This window comes from Hordeum vulgare, chromosome 2H (assembly GCF_904849725.1).
Source record: "Hordeum vulgare subsp. vulgare chromosome 2H, MorexV3_pseudomolecules_assembly, whole genome shotgun sequence".
NCBI classification, from domain to species: domain Eukaryota; kingdom Viridiplantae; phylum Streptophyta; class Magnoliopsida; order Poales; family Poaceae; genus Hordeum; species Hordeum vulgare.
The window spans coordinates 657,862,240-657,879,065 of NC_058519.1; the positions used below are offsets into that span (position 1 = coordinate 657,862,240).

The 16,826-nt window shown below is 43.7% G+C and overlaps 1 protein-coding gene across 1 annotated transcript; it reads right to left on the reverse strand.

Annotated features, from left to right (window-relative positions):
• Window positions 1-11,299: 11,299 nt before the first annotated feature.
• LOC123428510 (protein ROH1-like) lies at window positions 11,300-13,011 on the reverse strand. Its single transcript, XM_045112731.1, has one exon. It carries the CDS (start codon window positions 12,923-12,925, stop codon window positions 11,594-11,596), a length of 1,332 nt encoding a protein of 443 aa, XP_044968666.1. The 5' UTR covers window positions 12,926-13,011; the 3' UTR covers window positions 11,300-11,593.
• Window positions 13,012-16,826: the final 3,815 nt, after the last annotated feature.

Consider the following 16,826-nt stretch of genomic DNA (forward strand, 5'->3'; position numbering starts at 1 on the left):
TATATAGGTGGTAGGGAGGGGAGGAGGCAGCCTCAAAACCTAAAGGTTTGGCCGAAATTGGAGGTGGAGGAGTCCTACTCCAATCCTACTTGGAGTAGGATTCCACCTTCCCACTTGGAAACTCTTTCCACCTTGTGTTTTTTCCTTCTCAAACCTTATGGGCCTTAGTGGGAACTTATTCCAGCCCAGTAGGGGCTGGTTTATCTCTTCCCATAGCCCATGAGACCCCTTGGGGCGTGACACCCCTCCCGATGGTCCCCGGCACCCCTCCCGGCACTCCCGGTACACTACCGATGAGCCCGAAACCTTTCCGGTAATGCACGAAAACCTTCCGGTAACCAAATGAGGTCATCCTATATATCAATCTTCGTTTCCGGACCATTCCGGAAACCCTCGTGACGTCCGTGATCTCATCCGGGACTCCGAACAACATTCGGTAACCAACCATATAACTCAAATACGCATAAAACAATGTCGAACCTTAAGTGTGCAGACCCTGCGGGTTCGAGAACTATGTAGACATGACCCGAGAGACTCCTCGGTCAATATCCAATAGCGGGACCTGGATGCCCATATTGGATCCTACATATTCTACGAAGATCTTATCGTTTGAACCTCAGTGCCAAGGATTCATATAATCCCGTATGTCATTCCCTTTGTCCTTCGGTATGTTACTTGCCCGAGATTCGATCGTTAGTATCCGCATACCTATTTCAATCTCGTTTACCGGCAAGTCTCTTTACTCGTTCCGTAATACAAGATCCCGCAACTTACATTAAGTTACATTGCTTGCAAGGCTTGTGTGTGATGTTGTATTACCGAGTGGGCCCCGAGACACCTCTCCGTCACACGGAGTGACAAATCCGAGTCTCGATCTATACTAACTCAACGAACACCTTCGGAGATACCTGTAGAGCATCTTTATAGTCACCCAGTTACGTTGCGACGTTTGATACACACAAAGCATTCCTCCGGTGTCCGTGAGTTATATGATCTCATGGTCATAGGAACAAATACTTGACACGCAGAAAACAGTAGCAACAAAATGACACGATCAACATGCTACGTCTATTAGTTTGGGTCTAGTCCATCACATGATTCTCCTAATGATGTGATCCCGTTATCAAGTGACAACACTTGCCTATGGCCAGGAAACCTTGACCATCTTTGATCAACGAGCTAGTCAACTAGAGGCTTACTAGGGACAGTGTTTTGTCTATGTATCCACACATGCATTGTGTTTCCAATCAATACAATTATAGCATGGATAATAAACGATTATCATGAACTAAGAAATATAATAATAACTAATTTATTATTGCCTCTAGGGCATATTTCCAACAATCATCACCACCACCGAAGCGCTGTCACGCTGACGGAGAACTCATCTACTTCTCCGTCTTGCTTGCTGGATCAAGAAGGGCGAGATCATCGTCGAGCTGTACGTGTGCTGAACGCAGAGGTGCCGTCCGTTCGGCACTAGATCGGAATGAATCGTGGGACGGATCGCGGGACTGTTCGTGGGACGGTTTGAGGGACGTGAAGACGTTCCACTACATCAACCGCGTTTCTTAACGCTTCCTGCTGTGCGATCTAAAAGGGTACGTAGATCCAAATCTCCACTCGTAGATGGACATCGCCATGATAGGTCTTCGTGTGCGTAGGAAATTTTTTGTTTCCCATGCAACGTTCCCCAACAGTGGCATCATGAGCTAGGTTCATGCGTAGATGTTATCTCGAGTAGAACACACAAGGTTTTGTGGACGGTGATGTTCGATTTGGTGCCCTCCTTAGTCTTTTCTCGATTCGGCGGTATTGTTGGATTGAAGCGACCCGGACCGACATAACTCGTACGCTTACGAGAGATTTGTTTCATCGATTGACATGCAACCTCGTTGCATAAAGATGACTGTCGGGTGTCGGTTTCTTCAACTTTAGTTGAATTGGTTTTGACCGAGGCGGTCCTTGGAGAGGTTAAATAGCCCTCCGCCACCGACATCTGCTATCTCAACATAGAGGTCCGTGTTCCCATCAGTCTCGATCAATCCGTCACACCTTGTCTTTTGCCTTACTTTGCGAAGTTAACATAGCTCAAAAATTATGACCAAATAAAACTTTTTTGTGTGATGTGATGTTTGTACTTATTGCTTTTTGCTTGCTTGTTTGCATGTGTTTTAAATCATAAAAACTCCCTCCTACTCTCTGGACTCATCTCCTTGCCCCAAGTATTTGCCCAATGACCATATCATGTGTATAGGACCTAAAACTATTTTTACCAAATATTATCTTGACCAAAAAGCATTTATTTAATTTAGCTTTTCAAAAACACCTAAACTGAGGTTTGTACTACAAGTCCTCAAATTAGGAGAAATGTTTCACCCCAAATATTTTATTTGGATCCTATTATCAAAAACACTCCCCAAAACCAGAAAATTATTACTTTAAAGGTTAATTTACTATTTTATTAAAATATCTTTTTCTAAGGACAGAAATGGTCTTTTGTGAAGAAAAAATATTTGAGAAAAATTATCGAAATTCAGTAGAAATATATATTCCATATATAAGAATATCAACACATGCCCATGTTCAAGATATTGGACAGAACCCTCCAAAACCCTTTATGCCTATTTCAAGCTTTTAAAATATTTCTATAATAAATATTCTCAAATAATTCCAGTAAAATTCTAGCATATCACACATGATATATGTGAGGATATTGCCAAGTTTCATTTCAATCCAAGTTGATTTGATTCACCAAAATATTTTGAAACCCTCTCCGTCCATAAGCAAATTTGAGCAACTCTAAAATGCCAATTGTGTCCAATTGTGCTCAAATTTTGTCGACATGTTCTAGTAACCAAATAATGCATCCATACCCATTTGTGCGTCAAGGAGAACATATCCACTTGTCCAAAGCCTCTCAAAACCACTTCTACTAATTTCTAGAATTGGGAATATTTGCATTGGCAAGTTTGTCCAAATGACCCCAAACTTGTTGGGCATGCTCTAATCCTCAAGTAATGCCACCACACCAAGTGGTGTATTAAGGGGAATTAATTTGCACGGTTTTCCGAGGGAAAACCATTTCTGCCCATTTATAGGGTTTACCATGTCTACATTGGAAACTTTCGCCAACAAATCTCAAACTTGGTATCCAACCTCATTTTCACCTAAAATTTGATCATGTTAAACCTCAGGGCAAGTAGACTCCATTTGCTTCCCCAAAACAACATCAAACACCTTTTGGTGATTTGGTAAAAATCACCTTTTGACCCCTTCCACTATTTCCCTTTACTCTCAAACTTTTACTACAACCTCAAGTTGATGTCTTCTATCTCTTGTAAACTCTACATGGCCTTGGCACAATTATTGGGGGGGGGGGTGAAAACCGAGGATTCCTCCACTGGAGAACACTCATTTCTCTCCCTCTTAGATTTTCTTCTCAACCAAGGCACCCCCATGGAATTCTATGATCTTTCCTAGTATTCTACTCCCCTCTGGAGCTAGTGGACAAGAGTGAGCGTGCCAGAGCGCGTGCAGACGCGTCCATGCCGGCCAAAAACTCGCTCGGAAGCATGTTGTACCGCACTCAAGCACTGACGCCACCCCACTGGCCTCCTCGAGCCCCTCCCTGGTGTCCCATAAATTCCTAAATATTCCAGAACAGTTCTCCGTAAAGTTTCAGGTAATTTTGAGCAAGTTGATATTTCTTCCTTTTTCTCGGTTTCTCGGTCCAGATTTTCAGTTTCCAGATGTTTCCCTCTTAGTGATACACCTTGCATATTCAGAAAAAAGAGCATAAGCATTGTATGATAATAAGGGATAATGGATAAGATTAACACAAATAGCAATAATAATTCATGATGCAAAATGGGTGTATCTCTCTCCGGTACCATTGATCCTATGTTGCCTTAAAACACCATCTTGATTTTACGAGATTTTTTCGTCGCCGTTTGTGATGCGGAACAAAGTGGGTCACTTTTCATCTTCGTTTGGATAATATGCCAAAACTACATCCCTCTCGATGAAGGAGTTTGAAGTCATCTTCATGAGCAACACTTTGTTCAATGTTGACATAATCATTGCCATCACCATTTACATGAGCACCATCTCCATAATCAACTTCATCTCCCTCTATCTTTTTAATCTATGAACTATTACCCCAGGTGACTTGTTTATAATGCTTAAAGGTTTAAGTGATGAAAGATTTTATGTTTAGATTGTTTATTATATCATTACCCTAATTGACCGTGATCCATATGATGTCTTTTGAGTAGACCATTACATTCTTAGGGATATGAGCGATTGTTTAAATAATTTCACGAGTTTTAATAATGTTCACGGCTTAGAAAATAAATCCCTGAATTAAAAAAATATTGTGTGGATTACAAATAATCACGAATTCAAAAAAGATCATGAATTTGTAATAAATTCGCGAGTTTCAAGAATTACCAGGAAATTGAAAAGAAATGTTCACAAAAATTAAAATATTAAATTAATAAAAATATAAAATATCTATACGTAATAATAAAGCGGCTATTGCTTCCGTCGGAAAACCCACCGCGGCATTTTTATAAAAAAGCCCGTGTAATTTTTGTTATTCAACCCGCACTCCATCATTTATCTGCAACGTAAAAGGAAAAAATGATTCGCTGCAAAAATTATACCCGTACGCATCGCCTCCTCCCGCCGACCCTGGGCCACCCTGGCCTGTGCCCAGGCCGCCGCCACACCACTCGCCGCCGCGGCCGACCTCAACCGCCACCGCTGCCGATCTCAACCCACCCGCCTCCGTGGTCGTACCTCTCCCCGCTCACTGCCCCCCCCCCCGTTGCGGCGCTCGAGCGCATCGCGTCGACCCTGGTCCACCCTGGCCTGTGCCCAGGCCGCTGCCACACCACTCGCCGCCGCGGCCGACCTCAACCACCACTGTTGTCGATCTCAACCCACCCGCATCCGCAGCCGTACCTCTGCCGCTTGCTGCCCCCGTTTCGGCGCTCGAGCACAGCTTCTGGATCAAGTCAACACGACAGCTACAGTGACTGGGGATGATGCGTCTGCTCGATGCAGAACGGCGGCGACGTGGCGGAGCGAAGTACTTGCAGGTGGAGGCGGGCCTTCATGGCTTACACGGGGAACTCCGAGGTTATAGCGCGGCAACGACGACTTCTTATGGCCAGATAGAGGCGCCTAACCCTTGCTCCCCTCATCGTATCCCCTCCTCCGACTCGAACTCTATGGCCAGATAGAGGCGCCTAACCCTTGCTCCCCTCATCGTATCCCCTCCTCCGACTCGAACTCTATGGCCAGTTAGAGGCGCCTAACCCTTGCTCCCCTCATCGTATCCCTTCCTCCGACTCGAACTCATCATCTGGTGAGATCCCCTCCCCATGCCTCCAACCGTGTGTCAAGCACCGGTAAGAAATTTTGTTTTGTGGGAATTTGTTTGCTGATGAATTAATGTATTGAATGTAAGATTGTATTGTTGTAGAGACGCAGAATGGAACACCACCTTCAGTTTGTCATCTCATCCCACATTCTCTACCCCATGAGTAAAATAAGATAACAGTCCATTGATCAATTCACGTAGCCTCTTTGTTTTGTTTTGCTTGTGCCGCTCAATTTCTCATCATGACGGAATTAACAATGAACGGGTTGATTTCTCAATAAAATAGGATAGGACTGACTACATTAGTTAGTTAGCTTATTATTTTAATAAATTAAAATGATTATAAAAAATTTAAAAGTGTGTGATATTTTTTTCTCCTATTGCAACACACGGGCCCTTTTGCTAGTAGAAAATAAAACTCCTAAGGAAACACAAAACAAACTCGAAATCAGGCGCCGTTTAGTGCTTCAGGCGCCGTTAGTGCTTCAGGCGCCGTTTCCTACTCATTGTAGCGAGCCTAGAGAACCTTGCTTGAATAAAAACACGTCTAGAGAACCTTGCTAGCGAGGTAGCGAGCGCATCCCTGTTTAGTGCTTCAGGCGCCGTTTCCTACTCATTTTGCAAACGGGCGCTAATGGACTCCTCTACTTGGTCTCGGCCCATCTTTCTTTTATTTTCTATGCTTGTAAGTCGTATGAGCCAACAACACACCGTCCTAACCGGGGGAAATCACTATTCGTCGCATACTGCGTCTAAATGTCGATGCTTCACACAAGGGCTCCCACGCTTGGTTTCGGTAATGGACCGGTCCATGTAAATGCCAGCTCCGGTTTTAGGAACCTTGTAGAGGTTTCCAGCCGGTTTTTTCGGTTTTGGGAACTTTCTAAAATATTCCCTGAACTGGTTTTTCATTTTTGTTATTTTTATTTTTCCTTTATTCTTTTTTTTGTTTCTGTTTTTAAAATGTTTTGGATTTTAAAAAATGTTCCGAAATTTGATTTGTTTTTGGATTTTGAAAAAATGTTTCAGAATTTGAAAAATGTTCCGAAATTTGAATAAACTTCCAGAATTTTAAAAATGTTCAAGAATTGAAAAAAAGTACCAGCATTTAGAAAAATGTTCCGGGATTTTAAAAAATGTTCCAGAATTTAGAATAATGTCCTGATGTTTTTATTAAAATGTTTCGAATTTTACAAAAGAAATGTTACGAAATTTGGAAAAAAGGTTCGAAAATTTGAAAAATGTTCTGGAATCTAAATAATGTTTCGGAATTAAAACAATTGTTTTGGAATTTCAAAAATGTTCCAAAATTTGAAAAACGTTCGAGAATTTAAAAAATGTTCCAGAATTCAAAACATGTTCCGGATTTGAAAACATGTTCTAAATTTTGAAAAAATAATTTGGAATTTAAAGAAACTATTATGATATTTTTACAGAAATGTTTCAAAATTTTCAACTGCTGGTCGCTAATATTTGTTTTGTGGTCTCCACATTCGCTACTAGTGGCTAACTTTGGCCAGCACAGTCGGGGCGACCCCTTGTGCGTCCGCTCGGCAGTTGCCGCAACGAGCGGCGACCACCTATGCGGCGCTGCAGGGGCCCCGCCTTGGGCCGGCACAGCAAACAGATCTGTCGTCTCTGCAGGCGAGAAAATGTTCATTAATTTTCGAAAAATAAAGTAGACCGATTTTGCAAATTAAGTTCTTCAAATGGAAAAAATGTTGACAGATTTTTAAAATAATACTAATCAAATTTGAAAAATGTTTATCACCATTCTATAAAGGTTCATTAATTTTATAAAAAGTTCAGCGATTTTGAAAAACATTCAATAAATTGGAAAAAAAGTTAATTGGTTTTCAGGAAAATTCATCGAATTTAAAAATGTATTGAATTTTTAAAAAAGTTCATTGAATTTGAAAAGAGTTCATCATTCTTTTTTAAAAAAACATCAAATTTGAAAAGAGTTCAACAATTTCTAAAAAAATCATTGAATTTGAAAAGATTTCACCGATTTGGAAAAAATTACATAGAATTTTTTTAAAAAGTTCATTGAATTTGAAAAGAGTTCACTATTCCGAAAAAAGTTCACACAATTTTTAAAAAAGTTCATCGAAATTTGAGAAAAGTTCATTCATTTTTTAGAAAAGTCCATCGATTTTGAAAACAGATTATTAAATTTGGAAACAGTTCATTGAATTTGAAGATTTTCATTAAATTGGGAAAAAAACTTTCACGAATTTGAAAATAATTTCCACAAATTTAAGAAGAAAACATAATGAAACCCCGCTGAAACGGAATAAAAATATGGAAAACGGCGGTTTGGGAAGCTTCTAGAACCTTCCCAAAATCGGGCTGATAAAACTGGGTGCATGAAGTGATAAAAAGGGAAAAGGAATATGATGTTCACATCGACCGCGATGGCCTGGTGGTCGCTCTGTTTTTATGACGCAAGAGGTCGCGTGTTCGAGTCCGAGCGTCACATGGGTATTTGGGCCGGCCCAAGCGCGATAGGAGGAGTGCTATGTAGGCGCCCGTTAGCAAAAAATGCACTATAACGGGCGCCTGCAGCGCCAAATAGGGTTTGCCGCCCTAACCACCATACACCCTTCATCCCATGTGCTTAGTTACATCTTCTTCACTCTTTTCTTCTTATGCTTTTTTTCTTGGGAAAAGTTTCTGGTCATTCGGCGAATTCGTCTATGTGCACACGAATCCATCGTTAAATTTATTTTTAGTCAAACGGCTTCGGCGCGATAGGAGGAGTGCTATGCAGGCGCCCGTTAGCAAAAAATGCACTATAACGGGCGCCTGCAGCGCCAAATAGGGTTTGCCGCCCTAACCACCATACAACCTTCATCCCATGTGCTTAGTTACATCTTCTTCACTCTTTTCTTCTTATGCTTGGGAAAAGTTTCTGGTCATTCGGCGAATTCGTCTATGTGCACACGAATCCATCGTTGAATTTATTTTTAGTCAGACGGCTTCGGAGTATCCCTTTTTTACAGCCTAAGATTGCAACTGGCTCATTGTTGCAATCTTCTTTCCCGCAACAAGTAGTTTGTTGTAAGATCTGAATTCTGGCAACCAGCGGACGCGCGCGCCACCGGACTAGCCGACATCGCGACGAGCACTCCCTTCTCTCCTCCTTCTCTTCCTCCTTCCTCTTCACCTTGTCGACCTGACCCTTTCTCCTCCTTCATCTCCTCAGCCATCGGTCGCCTCTCCAGCGGCCGCCCGAAGACTTTGTGCTAGCCCATCTCCTGACGGATCTACGTCGGTAGGATCACCGCCGCGCTGCCTTGGTTGTCGTCGCACATGTGTCGTCCCTAACCTCGCCTGCGTTGGACACTGCTGCGAGAAGAGGAGGTCGCCACAGGGAGTGTGTTTGTCGTATCGTGGTTCGCAGTAGCGCTCTTCACCTCCTCGAGCTCAGTCGCAACCATCGGTGCCGCTGCAGTGACAGTTCCTGTAACATGATATGTGTTACCTAATTTTTTATAACATGGCATTAATTGCAAAAAAAAATCTACAAATATTGTTGTAATATATTCTTTGTTGCAAACAGATATTGTGGTAATATATTCTCTGTTACAAAAATTAAATCTACAACACAACCCTTGTTACAAATGTTTCTGCAACAAGATTTATGTTACAAAGGGTTTTGCAACAATATTTTGTTGCATAAGTAGAAAAACACGCGTGAATGCTAGATATGCAAGATCCAGTGGCTCGCGAGGCGGCAGATCTTTTAAAAAGATCGGCCGGCCGACGCGTAGCATTGCTCTCTTTTCTATTTTATTTTCTAGTTTTTATTATTTAAATATATATATGAGATACGATAACTTTATACACCTTATATATATAAGATAGCCGCATCCACCGAAGGGTGTCGAGGAGTTTCCTAGACCTAAGTTTTACATGGAGGGAGACTTGTGACGCCGCCATTGCATCCATTGAGATTGTCGACGAACATGGGTGACAACCGAGTTGGGTGGCGGTGTAATTTTTTTATTGCTCCACGACAAAGATAACTAAAATTCAAAAACAAATTACTAAATGATGTTGTAGGTGAGAATACATGCCCAATAAAAGAATTCTTTTTGTAATTTAATGGGTAAATCTTCACATATGGTCATGGCCGCATATCATGACATTTCTTTGTTGCTGCAGGGTTTTTCTCTTTTTTTTGGTAAATCATTTGAAATTTCTGTTAGAGGTTACATCATAGGATAGCATGGATTTTATTATTTTTATTTTTAAACCATGATAATTGTATTAACCAAAACATGGTAGTTTTATTGTGGATGGCATGCCATTTTTTATTTATTTATTTTAGAACATGACATTTTTAGCTATTAGACAATGGCAAATTTTATTAGTTTGGTGGTTTTAGTGTAAAAAAGCATGGCATTTTTTAATGATTACACCATGGTGGTTTATTCATGGGTAGTATGGCACTTTTATTATTAGTTTAGACCAATATTTTACATTCCATGTTTCCAATTCCATGCCAAAAAAAGGTAGTAGTTCATTCATCCATCTAACAGGAGTAGTAGAGTTGACAATCGGCATCTTCCTTACAAACAAACGTGCTGCTGTGACCAAGAAGAAATGCAGAAAGAAACTGTGGTTGGGCGATGCAAGTTTCATTTTGGTCAAGATGGACGGACGCGACACGAGGAAGCTTCCTGGTTCCTGCCCAATAAGAAATGGCTCGGCAACAAGTGACCTCTCATTCATGCAGCATCATTTTTGCTCGGCAAGCAACATCTTCTTTTCCTTGCAATCATTTACTTACTTACTAGAGTAGCAGAACCTTTGAACCGAGTGTGCAGACACATGACACATGGAAGAACCATTTTTTACTAAGCCATACGGAGTACTGCTACCAACTAACATTATACAGCCAGTGAGAAAAGAACCCTACAATGCCAAGGAATTGGCTAAGGTGCAGTTCCAATCATGTACGACAAATACTAAAATACTAAAAGATGACTAGAAAATGTTTGTTTAGAAATAGATGTATCAAAATACTAAAAGATGACTAGATACATTCATACCTAGACAAATCTAACACAAGAATTTTGGGACAGAGCGAGGGAAGTATGTAAAAATGCACTTGCAAATATTAAAAAAGATCGCACAGCACTGCAGAGAACAGAAGAGTGATATACTCCCTCCGTTCCTAAATGTTCCTAAATATAAGACCTTTTAGAGATTACACTATGAACTACATAGTGATGTACATAGACATACTTTAGAGTGTAGATTCACACATTTTGCTCCGTATATAGTCTACTGGTGGAATCTCTAAAATGTCTTATATTTAGGAACGGAAGGAGTATATGTCTACTAATAATGTGCATCCAATCAAGTAGGAAATGCATGCTAAGTGAGTACAACCAGCTACGAATGCACGAGTGCAGGACCAAGCAAGGTTGCCCAAACAGCTCATGATCATTAACAGAGCACCTCACCTTAGCATGCGTGCGGCTGTTTCGCGATCGGATCAAAATGCAGTTACAGATATCCAAAATTATAGTACTACTCAGTACTGCAGAGAGAACAAAGCAATGCTATCTCCACTCATAATACTATGTGTCTAAGTATGAAATGCATGCTAGGTACTATTCCGTACTAGGTAAAACAATAGATACATGAGCAGCAATCAAGGTTACCCAAACATCTCATTGACACCGTGACCATCGACAGAGGATGTTAGCATGCATCCAACTCTAAGCTGGACCTGGATCCCATAAATCACTTGCACAATCACAACTATCCATCACTCGATGCCCTCTCTAAAAAGAAACAATCGGAACTATCGCGCCAACAAGCCCCAATCAATCATGAACATGAACCAAGCACCAAAGTGCCTGACATTATGAAACCAAACCAAACCAAACCAGATTCGAAGAAGAAAACAATAGTGTTAGACCGTCAGTACGACGCACTGCCAAGGTGATAAGACAAGGATTCACAAGCTGCTACAAGTAAAGAATAAATCGAATACAACTAAACGAACTCGGATTTTATCATAAGGCCACGCCGGCCTCTATGCATCAAGACACATGTATAATGTAGTTGCTAACTTAACTTATGCAGAGGAAAGCTACCTCCACTTCAATCGGCGATCATTCATCGGTGGAGCAGTCTGTCTGCAATTTGAGGGTAATGTCCAACCAAACAGCGATGATCCATCGCCTACTCGGCGGTGTTGGGCCTACTCAAGCAGTCGAGGATCTCCGTCCTGGTGCGCACGATGCGGTGGAACATCTCGCGCACCTGACGCTCGAGCGGGTCGAGCCCGTCCTTGAGCGTGTCGCACACCTGCACCAGCTCCTGCGCGGCCTCCCGCACCTCGGCGTCCTTCTCCTTGTCCAGGGGGAACTGCGCGGCGTCGGTGATCTCCATGAGCTGCCGCGACCACCGCTCGATGAGGTGTATCTCCTTGAGCAGCCCGCATGAGTGCTTGCGGTCCTTCTTCTTGGACTCCTCGAGGACGCGCTCGTAGAGCGTGGTGACCGGGCCGGCCCAGGGGAAGCTCCTGGGCACGGCGAAGTGCGCCTGGAGGCCGCGGTCCTGGCAGGGGATGGCGGCGACGAGCGCCCACGCGGTGACGAAGAGCACGGCGCCCATGGTATACACCGCGGAGGCGAGGCCGCCTGTGGCGGCGACGTCGTTGGCGCGGGGCACCGGCAGGTTGCCCCCGATGGCCTGCAGCTGGCGCGAGGCGGACCAGGAGCGGGACACGCTCCAGGACAGGGACCTGAAGTGGGAGCCGCCGGAGCCGGAGCCGGAGCCGCTGCTGCTGCGGCGGTGGTGCCCCCGGCTCTGTCCCCCGGCGGCGTCCTTGGCGCCGTTGAGGGCTCGGCCGAAGGAGCGGTTCCGCTGCCCCCCGCCGCCGCCTGCGTCCTTGTCGTCGAGCATGAGGATGGTGAGGTCGGTGAGCGCCTTGCGCGCGCGGCGGATCTGGCCCTCCCCGAGCGGCGCGGCGGGGTGGGGGGCGAGCGCGGCGGCGGCGATGGCGAGGTGCTTGCGCCACTGGCGGAGCTGGTCGAGGCCGTCGCGCAGCGCGTTGCAGAGGTCGAGCACCTTGACTGCGCGGTCGAAGAAGTCGGCGACGAGGCGGTCGAGCGGGGGGCGGGCGAGGGCGGCGGGGCCCTGGCCGAGGAGCGCGGAGCGGAACTCCTCGAGGCAGATGAAGAAGGAGTCGAGAAGGTGGCGGGTCCACGCTATCGAGAGGATCTCGGGCGGGCCGGTGGAGGCCTTGGCGTCGGCGTCGGCGGCGGGGGCGGGGGCGGCGTCGGGGGAGCAGGGGAGCAGGTCGAGGAGGAGGTCGGCGGCGTGGCGCTGGAAGGCGTCGACCTCGCTGTCGGCGGGGTGGGAGGGGTTGGCGTTGGCGTTGGGGTGGTCGGGCGTGGGCGGGGCGGGGCGGATCTGGCCGCCGTGGTCGCGGTGGCGCAGCGAGAGGATGTGGCGGCCGAAGGAGGTGTGGTGGTGCGCCGGCGAGGCCGAGGAGTCGGTGGCCGGCATTGTTGGAGGGCTAGGGTTGGACCGGTCGGCGGCGAGTGGAATCTGCTTCCGCTTCCGCCACCAGCTATGGGGGAAGGGAATGGAAAAGGAAGGTGAATGGAAGGGGGGCTGGAATGAGATTTGACGGGAGGCCGGGGACGGGTATGAAAAAGGCGCGGGGTTTGTCTGTCTGACTGTCTCCACCTTGGCTGTGGCTCAGCCGCCTGACTGTCGCGCTGCTGGCTTCCCATCCTATCCGTCTACTCCTCGCTTCAAAATAAATAAAACCAAATTTCTTAATAGAGGACTCCGTATATTTTTACAACATACCTACTCCATCAATTCACAAAAGAGTTAAATATTTGTGCATGAAGGTACTACAGTTATTGTAAATATTTATTTTTATTTTTATAAAGTTCAAAACATAGCTAATACACATAATATATAAATGTGTCTTTCTAAGGCACATCAACCATAGTTATTACTTCATTCGTTCTAAAATAAGTGTCTCAACTTTATACTAGCTCTAGTATAAAATTATATTAGGCTTGAGACATTCATTTTGGGATGGAGGAAATACTTTTTTTGCAATGGAGAGGGAGTTTCATTCCATACTTACAGGGTCAAGAAACAACAAATCCTTAATACATGGAGGTATATAGCACTAAACCCTAAACCATATATATAATGGCGCCACGATTTTCCCACGCACCACATGGAACAAGAGGCTAATGAAACCAAGTCTAACTCATTAGCGAGGCCAACAACAACCTACTGCTAGTGTCATTTGTATATATATGCTCGCGGTCGCGGGGAGGGAGGAGTCAAACTTGCCAAGCCCGAACAAACAATGGAGAAGAATAATAAAAATACGTGGTGCACAAAATGGGCTTCATCGTCAACGTTCGGACCAAACGTGCACCGCAGCTCATAACAGTTCCGCCCCAACATGTCGTGCGCTTATTACACCGCCACACGCAGGCACGACATGTCCCGACATAAAATAAGTGTTTTATGTTTAGTAGTACTATATTTTTATATTAAAGCTAGTAGAAAGTTAAATAATTATTTTGAGACGAGGGAGTAGTACATCTTGCGGTGTACGTGTAGGTGTAAACATGCACGCCGCCGTCGAGCGCTAAACTGCAGCCTTCATCATGAAAAAAAAAAGAGAGATCAAGCATGCTGATTTTCTACGGCGTCACCGCTCGTTCCTGGTGACAGCGAAGCGCATGACACGTCGGCGGCTGGAAATGCTCACGTGTTGGACCGGTCTCAGCTGGACAGGCAGGAGAGCAGGTCAAGGTCACGTGTGGTGGTTGGCTGGGGCTCCCCTTGGGCCCGCCGGTCGCCGTCGGTATGTGTCTGCCATGTGGGCCCACGGAGGATAGATATTTTTTATTTCTAGCAAAAATCTCAGTCCCCGGCGCGTGCGGCCGCCGATTGGTTTAGTCATTATTAGGGCGTCATTAAAGATCAGTTTAAAATACCCGCAGAAAATAAAAAAGATAACAGGAAGGCACATCCAACACGACAGTGTACTGTGGATGCGCGATCTGGTCGCAGCTGTGCCAGTGCCAGCGCCAGCGACGTCCAGGAGAATCTCTCTTTATGGCCACGAAAAGGTTTTATTTTATTTTATTTATACTGCCATCTTTTTAAAATAATAAAATAATCCGGTCGCCGAATTCTGGCTGCAGCTGTGGCTCTATGTATGTTAGTATGTACACTGTATGCATGCCACCCCAGCAAAGCAAAATGCCTCGAATCTTACCATGAAAATGATGTGCCTATTTCGATATCTCTGGTCTAAAAAATAATGGGAAAAGATTATCTTTCACCGGTCGATCGTGCTCGGTCGTCCGTCAGCTTCGTGGCCGTTTGATTTGATCAGACAGTCGCACATCGTTCTGCGTGTGTTAAAAGCGCTTTCGTTTGACATGTTGTTTCAGAACGTGTATTCTTGATACTGGATAACAGTAGGGATGTTTCGGGGCTCGTCTGGCTGGGAGGACGAATAACTGGATTTGTGTTTTTTCTTGTAACATCCTCCTTGTTGCAAAAAAAAATCTGCAACATTAGTTATGTTGCAGAACATTTTTCCGTAACGCCAATGTAAAGTTAAAAAATCTGCAACATTAGTTTTGTTGCAGAAAAATTCTGCAACAATATCTATGTTGCAAAAGTTCCTCGACACGGTCCATATCACAAACATCCGAACGCAACATTATGCTTGTTGCAGAAGTTGTAACCTAATCAGTCGGTCATCCCGTATTAAATCTTTATGACAGAAAAAAATATAGTCGTTTACAGCTGTGTCGGGATCGAAACAAAGAGGTTGTTTTCGTAACTGGTTTGTTGTTTCAAGAATTAATGTGTTGACGAGGCGACCAAGCCGTATGCCAGAAATTAGATCGGATGGTTACGGACGACTGTGCGCGTGAACATCCGACAATTGTGGAAGTGATGGATATTTATTAGGCATCTATCGGTGGACGCGTAGGGCTCCCAAAAATAATCGACATCTCCGTAGTGATTAGCAGGTGTAGGTCCAGCGCCAAGCATACGAATTAAGTTCTCCAAGGCGATATTTAAAAAAAAAAAAGGTTCTCCAAGGCGACGACGGGCCGGGTGCAGTATATGAGGCCACGCACGCACATGGACCGCTGCGTCGCTCTCCACGTTGGCGGGTAGGTTTACTGCCGCCGTTGTGTCACGGCCATGACGTGCCCGAGGCGGATAACACTCGCCGTCGCCGCCCAAGGTCATGACAAATTTGTCTGAACAGTGAAGAACGAGAAAGATGAATGAAAGATGATTTATTAGTCTCTACTGATGATAGTAATGAAATATTTATACACAGGTGAAAGTACACATGTTGTTTGGAAGTTAAGTTAAGATTACATAGTTGCCTTGAGAGTCAGGGAAATGCATGGTTGCTTAAGGACTAAGTAACCTATTTTAATAATTAACTTAATTTTAATTAGCTTTATTAATAAGCAACTAATACATTCTTAACACTTCTCTTTGTACAACGCCTCTTCTTGAGTATATGCATCATATTGACAAATTCTTTGAATAATCTTGAAAATCTCCTTCAAAAACCCTCTCGAGGAAAATATGAGAAGAATTATGCAGATATGTTGCTAAAACTTCTTTAAACCCAGTGAAAAAATTGATAAGAAGAAAATGATGCAACATATAATGATTATTGTCTCTTGATAACTTATAGGAAAAAGACCTTTGAAGAAGGAGAAAACTCATTGATGAGTTTAGAGAACAATTAATATGTCTTGATTACTTCCTTTAAAAACCCGAATAGGGAAAATAGAAAGTATGACATATGATCTTTGATAAGATATTGCCTCATTAAAAATCATTATGAGAAACTATGGGAGAAAACTCATAACGGAAAAGAGTGCATCTGACATACCATTGAAAACTCCTTTAGAACTCAGTGGAAAAAATATAAGGAGAAAATTATATGGTATATACAAACACTTGTGTTTATGTTGTCTCGCTAAAAACCTTTTATGGGAAACCATTAGTGAAAAACTCATCAAAGAAAAAAGAGTACAATATATGCAACCTGATGATCGTTAATAGGTTATAGTTTGGGAGATTACTCCCCCTAAACTTTGTAAATTTGGAGGATGTCTCATACCAATTTCATTGACATGAACATAAGATTGTGTGTAATCTATTGGATTTTCACATGATTCTGTTTGCAAATTATTTCCTCGCTTTTCTATAATCTGTGAGGATAAGTAGTTTCCGAGCAATGTGATTTATGATATTGCTCTTCATATAACCTGTAGGTATTGAGTAACACAAGTGGAAGTAGCTTTATAAATCAAGTTATGTGATTCTGATGAATCTCAACCACATGATTTTGAGTGTGGTTAATCATTCTGCCAAGCCA

Bases quoted from the DNA above. Each gene is read 5' to 3' on its own strand.
- LOC123428510 (XM_045112731.1), bottom strand. From the start codon at position 12,925: ATGCCGGCCACCGACTCCTCGGCCTCGCCGGCGCACCACCACACCTCC.